The 14678-nt window shown below is 36.5% G+C and overlaps 1 protein-coding gene across 3 annotated transcripts in view; it reads left to right on the top strand.

Annotated features, from left to right (window-relative positions):
* The window catches only part of Abca9 (ATP binding cassette subfamily A member 9), a 59991-nt gene that overhangs the window by 11094 nt on the left and 34219 nt on the right, over nucleotides 1–14678 (top strand). The window contains exons 7-16 of one of the 3 annotated variants that reach the window (XM_077801385.1): nucleotides 1552–1693; nucleotides 2542–2727; nucleotides 3580–3727; nucleotides 6960–7062; nucleotides 9568–9626; nucleotides 10366–10476; nucleotides 11004–11179; nucleotides 11667–11786; nucleotides 12002–12140; nucleotides 12638–12728. In XM_077801385.1, coding sequence (XP_077657511.1) covers nucleotides 1552–1693; nucleotides 2542–2727; nucleotides 3580–3727; nucleotides 6960–7062; nucleotides 9568–9626; nucleotides 10366–10476; nucleotides 11004–11179; nucleotides 11667–11786; nucleotides 12002–12140; nucleotides 12638–12728 — 1275 coding nt within the window. Of the gene's footprint in view, nucleotides 1–1551; nucleotides 1694–2541; nucleotides 2728–3579; nucleotides 3728–6893; nucleotides 7063–9567; nucleotides 9627–10365; nucleotides 10477–11003; nucleotides 11180–11666; nucleotides 11787–12001; nucleotides 12141–12637; nucleotides 12729–14678 lie in introns of all 3 variants that reach the window. The other 2 variants (XM_026381481.2, XM_026381482.2) reach the window with 2 other exon arrangements.

Below are 14678 nucleotides of genomic sequence, written 5' to 3'. Positions count from 1 at the left end.
GTTATTCTCAACGTTAGACAAAACATATAGAAGTCATGATTGGTTCATGCCAAATAGTCTTTAGAAGAAAGATGCTGTTGAGTAGGAACACTATACATTTCTAATATTGCTTATATTTACCAAATTTATTATTATTTTCTGCAGAAGTATTTAATATACTGAACTTAGAAGTAGAAAAGATGAATTGCTGGTTTGGTCTACAATGGGTATTTTTTCCTTTTTTGGTAATAAAGTGATAGATCATGATATCAAAGCAAATACGGTCACTATATTTTAAAAGATAATGAAAATCTACAAAGAGCCAGAGAAAAGAAATATATATGGTTAAAAAAATGTAACGAGGAAGGATTAAAAAGTCAGGTCTTTATTCCCTTCCATAAAAAAAGGCTGAGACCTTTTATTCATATAGCATTTGAATGAAATTGAGGAGAGGTTTACAAAATGCAGGCAGATGAACAATTTCAAAAGAACAGTGTATGATGAAAAGGGAATTGTTACAATTGGGCATTAGTAACCAGATTTCCCAAAACATGACAGCATTTTCTGCTTTAAATAAAAGAACACCAACAATCCATTGTTGGCCCAGTTGCCAGATTAAATCCATAAAATACCTGATTTCATTTAATTCTCTTATTTTCCAGTGAAGGAAACTTAAGTTTAAAGAGATTAAAGAACCATTTCTCAGGATTATCTAGTTACAAGGTAACAGAGAAAATTTGAATCTGGGTCTGTGTGATAAGCACGCTTATTCTCTTCCACCATATAGAATATATAGAATTTTCTTCCTATTTTTATGGCATTAACAGTAAGGAACAACACATCTCCATATCAATCTGTTTATCTGTATCTATCTATGTTTTATGTCTGTGTATATTTGCATCTGTATCTAACCATCTATACCAAGAGTTGTAAACTGTGGCCTTTTTCTATAGAATCTGCAAACTAGAAATGACTTTTCATTTTAAATGCTGAGAAAAAAAAATTAAAACATAGTACTATGTGGAACATGAAAATTTGAAGGAGATTCAAATTTCATTACCTACAGGTACATTTTCCTGGAGACACAGCCACACATCTCTTACATATTGTCTAGGGTTACTAGTGTGCTACGAGGGCAGAATTGAGTAATTGCCACACAGACCTGTTCGGCCTACAACGCCTTCAATATGTATGATCTGGTTCTTTAGAGAAAAGGTTTGCTCACCTCTGCTTGATTGTCTATTTTTCTGTCCATGTTGTTTGTTAATTACTTAAAGAAGGTGTCCAAAACTGACAGATCATGATAAACGCTTCCCTGAAAACTTTTCCCATCTTGTTACCCACTTTTTTCTTTTTTTCTTAATTTGCAATTGGCTGTCTATTTTGCCAATTTGCTCCTTATTGCCTATGTTTCCCTGTAGAATATGAGCTTTGGGGCAAGGAAGTTTTCTGATTTGTTAGCTATTGTCTCCTTTTTATCCTTGATAGAATGGTGAACCTCACAAACCATTTGCTAAATGAATGAATGAATGAATGGTAGCACACTGAATCCATGCTCTGTTTCTCTGGCAGGCTTTCCTGGGGCTTGATATATGCCAGCTTCATCCTTATCATGGCCATTTTGATGGCCCTTATTATAAAGTCTGCCCAAGTTGTCATCCTAACTGGTTTCGTGGTGGTCTTTATTCTGTTTCTCTTCTACGGCCTGTCCTTGGTAAGTTGGTGAATTCTCATTTTCTTTCTCTTTCTCTCTCTGTCTCTCACTACAGTCATGTGCCACTTACTCTGTCTTCACCTCTTCTGTTCTGTTTGTTGTCTGCATGAAACAGTTTCTAGACACTACTAAAAAAAAAAAAAAAAAAAAAAAAAAACTGATGAAATTTTGTAATTTTGTGTTAGCTTTCCATCACTAAAACAAATGCCTGAGATAATCAACTTAAAAGAAGAAAAGGTTTATTTCGACACTAGTTTTATTTTTGTTGTTGTTTTGTTTTATTTTTGGTACTAGAGATTGAACCCAGGGTGCTTATCCGCTGACCCACATCTGCAGCCTGTTTTATATATTATTTAGAGACAGGGTCTTGCTAAGTTGCTCAGAACCTTGCTAAATCGCTAAGACTGACTTTGAACTCACAATCCTCCAGCCTCAGCCTCCTGAGTTACTGGGATTACAGGTGTGCACCATAATACCTGACATGGCTCACAGTTTTGATGATCAGTCCATGGTTGGTTGACCCTGTTTCTTTGGGGCCTGTGATTGGGAAGCACATCACGGCAGCAGTGCATGGTGGATCAAAGCCGCTCATCTCATGGCCAGGATGCAAAGAAAGAAAGTAGAAGGGACTCTAAGGCTCCTCAGTCCCATTCCAGGGCACACACCCAGTAATCAGAAGATTTCCCACTAGAATCTATTCTTAAAGGTTCTGCCAAACTACCGAAGACACCGTGGGCCTAGAACCAAGCCTTTAAACAGAAGGGCCTTGGAGGGACCCTCATCTAAATCATAGCAAACATAGCTTTTTACTCAGCATTTTTCCAACTGAAGTGCTTTTCTTCTGTCAGATAACTCTGGCTTTCTTGATGAGTGTACTGATAAAGAAACCTTTCCTGACTGGCCTGGCCATCTTTCTCCTTATCATCTTTTGGGGGAGCCTAGGATTCACAGCATTGTACAGACATCTTCCTGCATTTTTGGAATGGACCTTCTGTCTTCTAAGCCCCTTTGCCTTCACTGCTGGAATGGCCCAGGTAAGAGTTAAGATAACTCTTTTACTTTTTAGGGAACATTCTAAACAGATTCCCTCAATAATTCAAGCCACATGTACAAAGCATTAAAATTTACATGTGCCTTTTGTCAAGACAAACACTTAAGGGACAAGAGTTTTTTTGGTTTTTTTCCTCTCTGCATAATTATTTATTTTTTAAGTCATTAAATATAGGATTGTACTCTATGGTTGCTGTGGTTCAGCTTCTACTTGTAATTGATTGCCCTAGTGAACATTTGTCTGATTTAAATTTAGAAAACATGACCCTCAATACTATTGAAGGATTTGAAAGCCAGGAATTTAGAATAAATCTCTTTTTATTTTTAACTGGTCATTTCATTATAAAGCTGAACCTCTTCAGAAAAGCTAATTCTAGTTATAACATTATGACTATAAAAGGCTAAATGGAAAGTTATGCTCCATGGTAACTCATTGAATCTTACTATGACTCAATTAGAAATCGTTCTGCTCAAATGCTAGTATGCTTCCCCCCTCCATGTTTTTGCGCTGGATTTGAGACGCCTCCCGGACACCCTCCTTATCTCCATCCTAATCCTAATGAAGTCCTGCATTGGGTTAAACTGGAACATCACTTGAGTTCCTTTAATTCCTAGAAGACCTCTGTGCTGTCACTTGTGTTTGCAGATAGATAGGTTGATTGCTTTGCATGCCAGTAGATCTGAGCTCTGTAAGATTCAAATTGTGTTTGATTTATCTTTGCAATCCCAATGTCTGAAAGAAATGAGAAAATGATCATTTTAATGGTGTATCAATTATTTCTTTAAAAATTTAATGCTATATTAATCTTTGTAACATTCTGTATATCTTTTCCCAGCTTATACATTTGGACTATGACGTGAATTCTAATGTCCATTTGGATTCTTCAAACTCCTCATATCTAATAATAGCTACTCTCTTCATGTTGGTCTTTGATGCTCTTCTCTATTTGGTATTGACATTATATTTTGACAAAATTTTACCCAGTAAGTAGAAGCATGGTTTTATTCAACACAATGTTATCAATTGCATTTATTTAAAATACCTGTCTACAATGTACTGTATATAAATTATCTAGCTTTTTTTCTAAATTTCTAAAACAGGACAGATAATATTCTGCACTCTGTATGTATAATTACCATCTAAGTCTTGACTCTTCTCTAACACTGAAGGCTATTTCTTTTTAAAAAGAGGCACTTGCAAGAGATTATGGATAATGAATCTGTTAATACAAAAATAGTTCAAGAAAAATAAATGGGTAGCCCTCAGATTTGTACTTGGTTATAAAACCTAAATCAACAGAAACAAATCCACTACAACAATGATTTATGTGGTCACTATATAATAACCAAGTGAAATTTATTCCAGCAGAAGAATTTATCTTAACAAATTAAAGAAAATAATGTCATTACCTTAACATACACACTAAAATTTGATTAATATCCAACATTGATAAATGCTAATAAAAAGATTTTGTCACTCTAAAAATAGAAGAGAACATATTTAGCCTGACCAAGATCAATAAAAAATTTGAAATATATACTATTAATAATATGTAGAAACTTAGAAATGAAAACAAAATGCTTTAATTAAACAGGAAAAAAGTTTAAAAAGACAAATTGAGAACAGTTTAATAAATCTAAAATTCTGGAAAATGAAAAACTTCTGGAAATGAAACAATTTGGAAAATAAAAATTTGAAGACAATATAATTACCCTATTAACTTTTGAGACATAGCTAACTTTAATAGTACATAGAATATTGCAAGGATAAACTTAAGATAATTTATGTACAAAGGGAATACCAGGATATTCAGTTTCCCTAAATGAGGTTATTTTGCATTGACACATCTTAAATATTTTTTACTTTTTTATTGTTGCATTATAATTATACCCAATAGTGTAATTGCACACATTATAGCAATATAATTTGGTCAATTTTGTTTCACAGTGCCTCCCCTTTTCCTTCCCCCTTCCTGCTGATCCCTTTCCTCTGTTCTACTGATCTCCTTTCTATTTCCATGAGAACCCTCCACTCCCCCACCCCACCTTTTTTTCTCTTGCTTCCACATATGAGATAAAAAAAAAAAAAATCTGAGTTTGGCTTATTTCATTTAACATGATGTTTCAAGTTCTATCTATTTTCCTGCAATGACATAGTTTCATTCTTCTTTGTGGTCGAATAAAACTCTATCAACATTGACAGATCTTTAAAATCAGGTTATTCTCAGTAATTGAAGAAAAGATTGCCAAACCAATTCTAGTAATTTTGAAGAAAACATGATTATCAAAAGAGGTATTGTAAGAGCCCAGGGAGGTAAGCACTTCTTTTCCAAAAAGAAGAAAACTGTGTTTTGCTAGCTATTAATTAATGGGTTTGAAAATCATCTTGTGGAAGATTTTCGTTGAAATTAGAAATAGTTTGTAAACTCTATTGAAAGGGAAATTTCCAGAAATGGCATCTAGCTGTAGTTCATTGGGATAAATTATTCCAGAAAACATCATGTTGATTTTCACAAGGTTACTATATTAAGTGACCAGAAAAAATAGATGATGTGGTGTATCTGAACTTCATGAAAACATGTGACAACAAAAGTCCTTTCTTTATCCTTAAAGTAAAAAGGACACATACATGGTGTTTAGGTAGCATTATATTTTTTAAGAAATATTTTTTTTAGTTATAGGTAGACACAATAACTTTATTTTATTTTTATGTGGTGGTGAGAATTGAACTCAGTGCCTTATGCATGCTAGGCAAGTGTTCTACCTCTGAGCCCTAACTCCAACCTGGTAGCATTATATTTTTAAAATAAAATTTAATACACCATACTAGATGAAAGCATTCAAAAGCAACTGTTGAGCAATAGGTTGACCGTGACCAGGTGACATTTTTAACAATAATTCCAAGAGTCATATTAGAAACAATGGCTGTCATTTTACAACATCAGTCTTCTGTCTAAAATAGAAAATAAGAACACCAAAAGAGTGGGAAAATAAGGAGTTAATCTGGGCTCAGTTTGAAGTTATTGTTTCTTACCATTGTGGCCTCCATACATTAAATCTCTGGCTTCTGAAGATGGTATATTTTCCATCCCTTGAAACAATGGATGTCCTATTGGAGATTCATTCTGCACACAGAGTTTTGTTCAGATTAATTCTAAAGTCTCTTTTGGATTAGAATTTCTAAAACTTTATAATAGACTGAAAATTAAAAAGGCTAATGTTGACAATTTTGTTGAAAATTTTCATTTCTCTGAAAAATATTTTGCAAGTAGTCAGTAGGTACATAATTGAGGGAGATAGATAATTTCACCATCATGATACTTACTCTGGAGTCATACTTTATTAGTATGGGAAATGTATTTTTAAAACCAATCAGTATATTCTTCCTCCTACCCCTTTAAAAGTGAGAAAACCAGAAAAATACACTTGGTAGAATAAATTGGCATGGTACATAAAAGTCAACTCAGAAATGTGCTCAACCAGATCATCCATCTTATCTGTGAACACTTCCAGAGTTCATTAAGTTCTTCTCTATTCTTTTCTTACTATTTCTTTTCTATTTCTTTTCCTACTCTATTCCTTCCAAGACTAATGATGATCAAAAGCTACCCTTACCTTGATGAGAATTACCACAAGGAAGCTCTTCATTTTTCTCATTCTTAATATACATTTGCTCCATTTGTTTTATTTTAAAAATGTTGTGCCTACTTCTGTAGTCTCCTCTAGGTTCTCTGAGATAGCTTATCTTTTAGATGCTTCTGTCACAGACTTGATAAAACACCACTGGCATTGTGACACAAGGTCTATATCTCACTATAGCCAGGGACTCTGGCAAGCACATTCCATGTCTGCCAAATCTAAGAGGAAGTTGTTCTTAACTGTCAGATTTAAATTTTTCTGAAACATCTCACTCTGATTTGAGGATATTTGCTACATTCTTCTCATATTAGAAACATTGTATCGGATGGTAACATTCCAGTTACTTTTTCTTCATTGTTCTTTATATGTCAAAAGCAGTTACAACCATAATAGTCTAAGGTGATAATGTGGGTTCAGGTTTACTGTCGAAGTGTTGACACTCTGCCCTAGGGGGACTATGATCTTTGATATGGTGCCTGACCTGATATTAAATTGCATCCTGCCCATGTAGACAAATTTGGACATAGTCATTCTCCCTGGTTTTTCCTGAAGTCTTCGTTTTGGTTTCAACACCAAGGAGCTAATCACGTGGTCCTTGAGAATGAAACACCTTCTGACCCTTCATGGGATGACTCTTTTGAACCAGTGTCTCCAGAATTTCATGGGAAAGAAGCCATCAGGTAACAAATAAATCACATGGAGGTGCAATGGAGAACAGGTCAGAGACCAGGGATCTACCAGCAACACAGTGCTGTACAAAGACTGCCTTCTGGGCCCCTCGCACCACCTACGCCAGCCTCCTGTGCTCCTGAAAGGCTGCTCTCACCCTTAATGGCACTTTATTTTCTCACATTCTCAGCGTTTTGATTTACTAATATCTTGTGGCATAGCAACAACTGTCACCATCTCGTTCTTCTCCTAGTTTTTCTCTCTCCTCTCTGCTGCTCTCCTTGTGATAGATAATGCCACCAGCCCCCTTGTTAATCTCACCTATTTTTATCCGTGATTTATTTTTTCTTTCTCCTCTTCCCTTACCAGTTGATAAGATTAAGGAAAGATGGGAAAAAAAGAAAGCAGACCATACAGCAAAGGAAGAGATTCCTGAGAGGTGGAGGGTAATGTGAGGAGTGAGTGGTAGCAGCCCCAGGCACCCTTGACTTGGAGGTGATGCTCATACTTCATTCATTGCTGGTTGCTTTGACTTCCAAGCAGCTAGGAATCCTTAATATCTTTGCTCAAATTTTGACCATCATTCATGCTGTGTTCATGTCACCCTTCAATAAAGCTTTTCTGATCCACCTCATCCACTAATCTACTTAAACTCAAAACTGCACATCCAGTACAAACAGACATGAGAGTAGTGTCCCTTCACTCCTCCTGAGGTGCTGCTTTGTCCTCCAAGATGGGGATCTCCCTCCAAGCTGGAATGCTGAGATTTATGCTCTTTCTAGTGCCTGGGAAGGAATCCGTCTATCATAGCAGTAATAGAAATCCTTGATTAGAGAAAGAAGGCATTTTGATTTACTCAACAGGCAAGAAAAAGGATAGTAAAGGCTTGTGAATTTTAGGTCAAAAGGTTTGTCCCTGCTCTAGAAAAATCATCTCTAGCAATGGGTGGAGGCGTGGGAAGCAGAATCTCACATGGCTGGCTGACAGGATGATCCAAGAGGCCTTGTCTGTGGCAGGGGAACCCAAAGCCCCCCGTCCTGCTTCATTCCTGCAGCCTGCTCTGCATCCAGCAGATCAGTTCATAGTGCTCTGCACCTCCAGGTCATTTTATCCCAGAGTCCAAGCCAGCAGAGCTCACCATCAACTCTCAGAAGAGAAGGCAGAAGATTGAAATATCAATTAAAATATATTATTATAGCATCCAGAAAGAAGTTTCTACCTAATCTAGAATCTACTGCCTAAACAACAAGGTAACATTTCATTAAAACTTATGGAAAGAGCCCAGCATATGTATGGCTTAGATGAAATGAAGGAATAAACCAAATGGATACTTACGATTCCCTGAAAAAGAAAAGATGAGGAGAGAGAGAGGCTAGAAAAAGCCAAACAACTTGCCCAAGACTTCACAGTTTGAATAAACCCTTGTATGCCCAACTCAAAGTTGTGGCAGCAACTAATGATCCTCTCAAGTCACTGCTGCATTTCACTGAAGGTTACCAGTTCTGTGAATTGAATTGCATACGTTGAAACCCTAACCCCTGAAATGATGGTATTTGGAGACCGAGACCTTGAGAACTAATTGGGATTAGATGAGACCTCAAGAAGAGAGCCTTCATGATGGGATCAGCATGTTTGTAAGAAGAGAAACAGAGAGGCGCACTCCCACCATGTGAGGGCACAGCAAGAAGGCCACCTTCTGCAAGTACTAAAGAGTCCACCAGGAGCCAAGTCAGTGGATATGTCAGTCTCAGATTTTCCAGACTCCAGAACTATGAGAAGTGAATATCTGACCTTTAACCACTTGGACCATGGGGCTGAGCAGACTAATACAACCCATCTGCTGGTTTATTGTGATAATGTACAATAAGGGGCTGGTTTAAAGTAGCCCTTCCACTATTCCAAATCTTTCCTAGGAACTCTTTTTAAAACCTATCTTGGTTTTAAACTTTTTTTTTCCTTGTCTTCTTCTTCCCCTCTCATGGAGGTTTGCTCTGTCCCAAGCTTTTTGCTTTCTGCATGACCTTTCTCATTTGTTCTACAAATCAGGGCTGTGTGACAGTAACCTTGTTATCCCATCCTACTGGTGCTGAATCAGTGAAGTTTGGGTGCACAGTGTCTGTAACAGAGCTAGTAAGTGACACGTCTGGGACTTTACCCAGGACGTTTTTACCATAAGGCCCTTTCTTTTTATCATATGCTACTTTCTTTTCTTTTCTTTTTTTTTTTTGATTTCACATCCAGCTCTCCTCAGCTCCTGTCATCTGCCACAGTCCTCCTACTGACATACTTCCTTGTGCTCCCTACCCCTCCGTTTGTAGCTTGTCCAAGTTGTGGTGATCAGGGGGTGCTGCTTCTAACAAGATGCTTTGGATGCTTCTGGCAGTACTTAATGGGGAAAGAAAGAAAGACCCTTAGATTTTCTTGCAAACTCAAAGACTTGATTTATCCAGCCTCTGTCCATCTCCGTAACTTGTAACTTCCTCAAAACAGTTCCATTTGCTTTTTCTCTTTTACAGAATCAATAATCTTAAAAAAGAATTTACAGGAAAACATGAAAAAGTAGAAGCTTTAAGAGGTAATAAAATAAAATATTTAACATGGCCGTTTGATGTAGGGACTGTGCCTCAACATTATAGCACTTTGGTGGAAATTAAGGACTGGTCATCCAGATATTATAATTCTCCTTTATTGAAACACATTATATTTCCTTTCAAGTACATAAAAGCCATATAACAATGTTAAAAAGGAAGATCATACAGGAGGGAAAGATATATGATAGTATCATACAATTCTTTATTTTCAACTCATTAATGCTCTAGTTCTAAATCTATCTTTTAAATTTTTAAAGTAAATTAAATTTATTTACTTTTTGGTATCAGAAATTGAACCCAGGGAACTTAACCACTGAGCCACATCCCCAGCCCTTTTTTATATTTTATTTAGAGATTGGGTCTCACTAAGTTGCATAGGGCCTTTCTTGCTAAGGCTGGCTTTGAACTCATGATCCTCCTACCTCAACCTCCTGAGTCGCTGGGATTACTAAAGCTATCTTTTTAAATAGCTGGCCTCTCTTTAAGAATAAAAATGCTTTTATGAAAAAAAAGTTAATCTTATAATGACTTGTCATTGATGATGCTAGAGTTGTGAAATGTTTATTATGTGAGACATAATTTTAAAAGGAAGAACTTTAAGATTGATTTAATTTTGAATAATGGTAGCCAAATATATTGATGCTGAGAAAAAATTATAAAAATTTCAGAGACTGCAAAGCTACTATGCAGGCTTGAAATATAATGATTTTGAAATCATGCCAGGTCTGGGATTGGACATATACGAAGGCCAGATCACTGCCCTCCTTGGTCACAGTGGAGCTGGGAAAACCACGCTGTTGAACATACTGAGTGGACTGTCAGCCCCAACGTCAGGTGAGAGGACAGTCATCCAAGGACAAGCTCAGGCACAAGTGAACCACCTGAGTCTTTCTTCTGTTAGCTTCAATAGTCATATTAACTACTTGTCACATCAGGTCAGGTGTTTAAGAGAAAATATTTAGAAGTTTCCTTGAACATGACACAAGGTATACATGAATCAGAACATTGTATGGTAACCTATTAATATGTGCATTTTTAATGATCTTATGTATCAGTTTAAAAACTAAAACAAAATTTGGACATTTAAGTTATTCTTTTATACAATTGTATTTCTTTAAAATGGTCATTTGTGTTCTAAATATTCTCTAAGTAGCTCTGTGATGATTCAGTTAGTAATTAGCATTTCTGCTAGATCATGTTATTCAGAACGCTACCTTTCAATCAGACAACTGTGTAGTACCTATAGGTAAAATATGTTTCACTGAATCCAGTGATTTGCATTCATTCTTTTCCACGGTAAAGTATTTTAAATGCAACATGACACCTTGTCCTGATGGCAGCTCTCTATCTTCTGCTTACAGGCTCTGTCACCATCTATAATCACACACTTTCAGAAATGGCTGATTTTGAAACTGTCAGCAAGCGCACTGGAGTGTGTCCACAATCCAATGTACAATTTGGCTTCCTTACTGTGAGAGAAAACCTCAGGCTGTTCGCTAAAATAAAAGGGATTCTGCCACATGAAGTGGAGCAAGAGGTATCTGAACATATTGCCTGTCAAACAACCAAGAAAATGAAATTGCTTGCCTAGAGAACTCTAAATGGGTTTGTGTTGTTTGTATTTTGCCTAAAGTTTAGGCAAAAGGACCCTTTATAAAGACAGAAAAAACTAGGTGTGGTAGCACATGCTTATAATCCCAGCCTAGGAGGCTGATGCAAGAGATCAAGGCCAATATCAACAATTTAGGAAGGCCCTCAGCAACTTAGTGAGATTCTGTCTCAAAATAAATAAATGAATGAATGAATAAATAAATAAATAATTAAAAGGGCCAGGGATGTGGCTCAGTGGCAAAGCATGCGTAGGTTCATTCCCCAGTACGAAAGAAAGAGAGAAAGAAAGAAAGAAAGAAAGAAAGAAAGAAAGAAAGAAAGAAAGAAAGAAAGAAAGAAAGAAAGAAAGAAAGAAAGAAAAGAACAAATGATGATGTCTTGGGTTTTGGACTAAATATTCTTTATGTGATTAGGTACAACGAGTTTTACAGGCCTTAGAGATGGAAAGTATTCAAGACATTCTTGCTCAAAATATAAGTGGTGGACAAAAAAGGAAACTGACTTTCGGAATTGCCATTTTAGGAGATCCACAGGTAAGTTGAAGTAAAACCACTGGTGAAATCAGATTGAAGACTATGAAGCTTTTGTACTAGATCAAATGATTTGCAAAAGATAAATGTAAGAGAATTTTCACAATGAAATTTTAAACTCTAAGGTATTTCTTTCCAATATTTGTGCAAGCAGAGTGCTTTTTAGAAGATTTTTTCCTGAGTCAGAAAATTATTTTAGGTTTATTTCTACCATCCAGGTTTTGTTATTGGATGAACCAACTGCTGGATTGGACCCTCTTTCAAGGCATCGCATGTGGAATCTCTTGAAAGAGAGGAAATCGGACAGAGTCATCCTCTTCAGCACCCAGTTCATGGATGAGGCTGATATTCTGGCTGGTAGTTTTAAGTTTTCTTTCATTGATCTTAGTGAGAATTTAGGGACATGTGTGGAATATGAGTAGGTGCTCTCTAGCTGTATCTCACTGGCATGGGCCAAGACAGGAGAGTTTGGCTGTCACTCACTTGAATGTCTGTGTCCCAGAGTACTTTGTCCCATGGATGTATTCTGATCCTACTGCAGAGAAGCTGGAGTTATAAAATATATGGAATATTCTCTAAGGTCTATTATGTTTTATTCAGTGTAATGTCAGTTGTCTTGAAGCTAATTGTTTAGATACATAGTAACTTTTTAAACTATGCGAGAGACTCATTTATCATAATTTATCATTGCAGTTGTTGGATGATGAAGTGGTTTACCTGTGGCAGAATTAGAATGTATCTATTTTAGTGTGTCATGCTTCTAAAAATCATTATTTGTTATTGGAGTCACTGTTTTATGAATTGTGAAGGAATAATGCCCCAGTAAAATTTATCTTTTGGTTCTTCCTCACTAGACAGGAAGGTCTTTATCTCCAGTGGGAGGCTGAAGTGTGCAGGCTCTTCTCTGTTCCTGAAGAAGAGATGGGGCATTGGCTACCAGTTAAGGTATTGCTCTTAATGGTGGGGACATATGGAAAATGCTGGGGGCAGGTGCAATCAACATCACCACATCAAAATAGGCTGCACAATCACTCTTCAAAAGAGCTGAGTTAGCACGAGGTCACCCTGCCCTTTTAGTTAAGATATAGGATACGTGCAAGTAGACACTGAGAATATAAGGATGGCTATCTAGGTTTAAATAAAATGCTTGAAAAATGTTTTCAGAACATATTACTTGCTAAGAGTAACTTACAGGTGTTTCAACCTTTTCTCTTAACATCTTTCAGAAGTTTGTTTTTGTTTTTCTTGACAGTTTCAATACTTTCCTCTCAATTCTCCCTGACTTCATTTTCTCTACCATTCTTTTCTCTCTCCTTCTCTTCATGATAATAATTATTATCATGATTAAGTAGTTCCTACCACTTATTAAGTGTTGGCTACATTTTAGGGATTGCTAAGAAATCTAAATAAAGAATACTTACATATCTAACCTCCAAATAACTCTAAAAATTGCTACTGCCATCCTTTTTTAAAATTTTTTTCTTAGTTGTAGTTGGACAGAATACCTTTATTTTATTTATTTTAATGTGGTGCTGAGGATCGAACCCAGTGCCTTGCACATGCTAGGCGAGTGCTCTACTGCTGAGCCACAACCCCAGCCCCTGCCATACTTTTTTTGATAAGAATACCACACACCAAGAGTGTTCATAACCCACTGTCTTGAACGTTTATAAGTGGTTGAGTTTGGGATCAAGATTATAGGAATGGTGTGATTCACTTACTTTTGCTTCCCACTTAAGTATTAATATTTCTTTAAAAAATCATTTTAAGCACCCCATCTCCCAGGGTCATTTAACCTTGGACTAAGTAATGCCCCACCATTACTTACTCCAAGTGCTTACTTGATCAAAACTATCATTCTTTTGTTATCATTTGTCAAAACTCTGTTTAATCAGTACCTCCACTTGAAGGGTGCCACTCTGTGTCCTCCAGATATGTGCATGGTTGTCTTGTTTCTGCTTGAGAGAGGACATCTATCTAACATGTCCTCCTCCAGCTCATTTAACTGTGTCCAAATCTATCCATTTTGAAGCCTATTCCTAAATGTTTTCTCCTTCTTGATCATCCTCTTTTTCTGAAAATCTGAAAGCACTTCTATGAATTGTTATTTTAGGTGACTTTTTAACTTCCTTTTTAGCTTCATTTATAAAATAGCAGTAATAACACCCATTTTATACTTAAGGCTGCGTGAGCACTTGACAAGGTGTGAAGTTCTTACCTTTCCTCTCTTTCCCTTCTATATCACGCTGCTTTGTATTGCTATCTGTTGCAAGCTCCCTTCCTACTTGGTATTCCTAATAATGCTAAGCACAGAATAGTGGTTTTAATTGATTTTTTTAGGTTTATGTAATCAGTCTATTGTGATGTTCGCATCACTCTATCTTCTCAGTACCTTTCAGTGCATATGACTAATGGGGTTTCTAAAATCCAAAAATATAATAAATTTTAAATGGTCTTATCAAAGGACAGACCAACTTTCAATTGGCATGAAAATGATAAAATTATATGACATGTACTGAGGTTTTACCAGGAGGTTTTACCTGTGCTATCTCATCTGCAGTATTGTCTTCTGTTTTTAGAAGTTCTTTAGGAAGCTGGATGTTATTTCATCTCATAGATGAGAACTCTGACGCTCAGAGATGTTAAACACTTTCCTGGATGCAGGTCTGGAACCAGCATTAGTGTGACATTAGACCTATGTTCTTATTTTGGTACCAGAGATTGAACCCAAGAGTGTTTAATTACTGAGCCACATCCCCAGCCTGTTATATTTTTTTATTTTGAGACATTTGAGATAGAGTCTTGCTAAATTGCTGAGACTAGCTTTGAACTTGCCATCCATCTGCCTCAGCCTCCTGAGCCAGTAATTATAGGTGTGCGCCATGGTGCCCAGCT

Source organism: Urocitellus parryii, chromosome 7 (assembly GCF_045843805.1).
Source record: "Urocitellus parryii isolate mUroPar1 chromosome 7, mUroPar1.hap1, whole genome shotgun sequence".
NCBI lineage: Eukaryota > Metazoa > Chordata > Mammalia > Rodentia > Sciuridae > Urocitellus > Urocitellus parryii.
The sequence above is the reverse complement of the archived record's forward strand: the minus strand, read 5'-3'. Positions and strand labels throughout refer to the sequence as shown.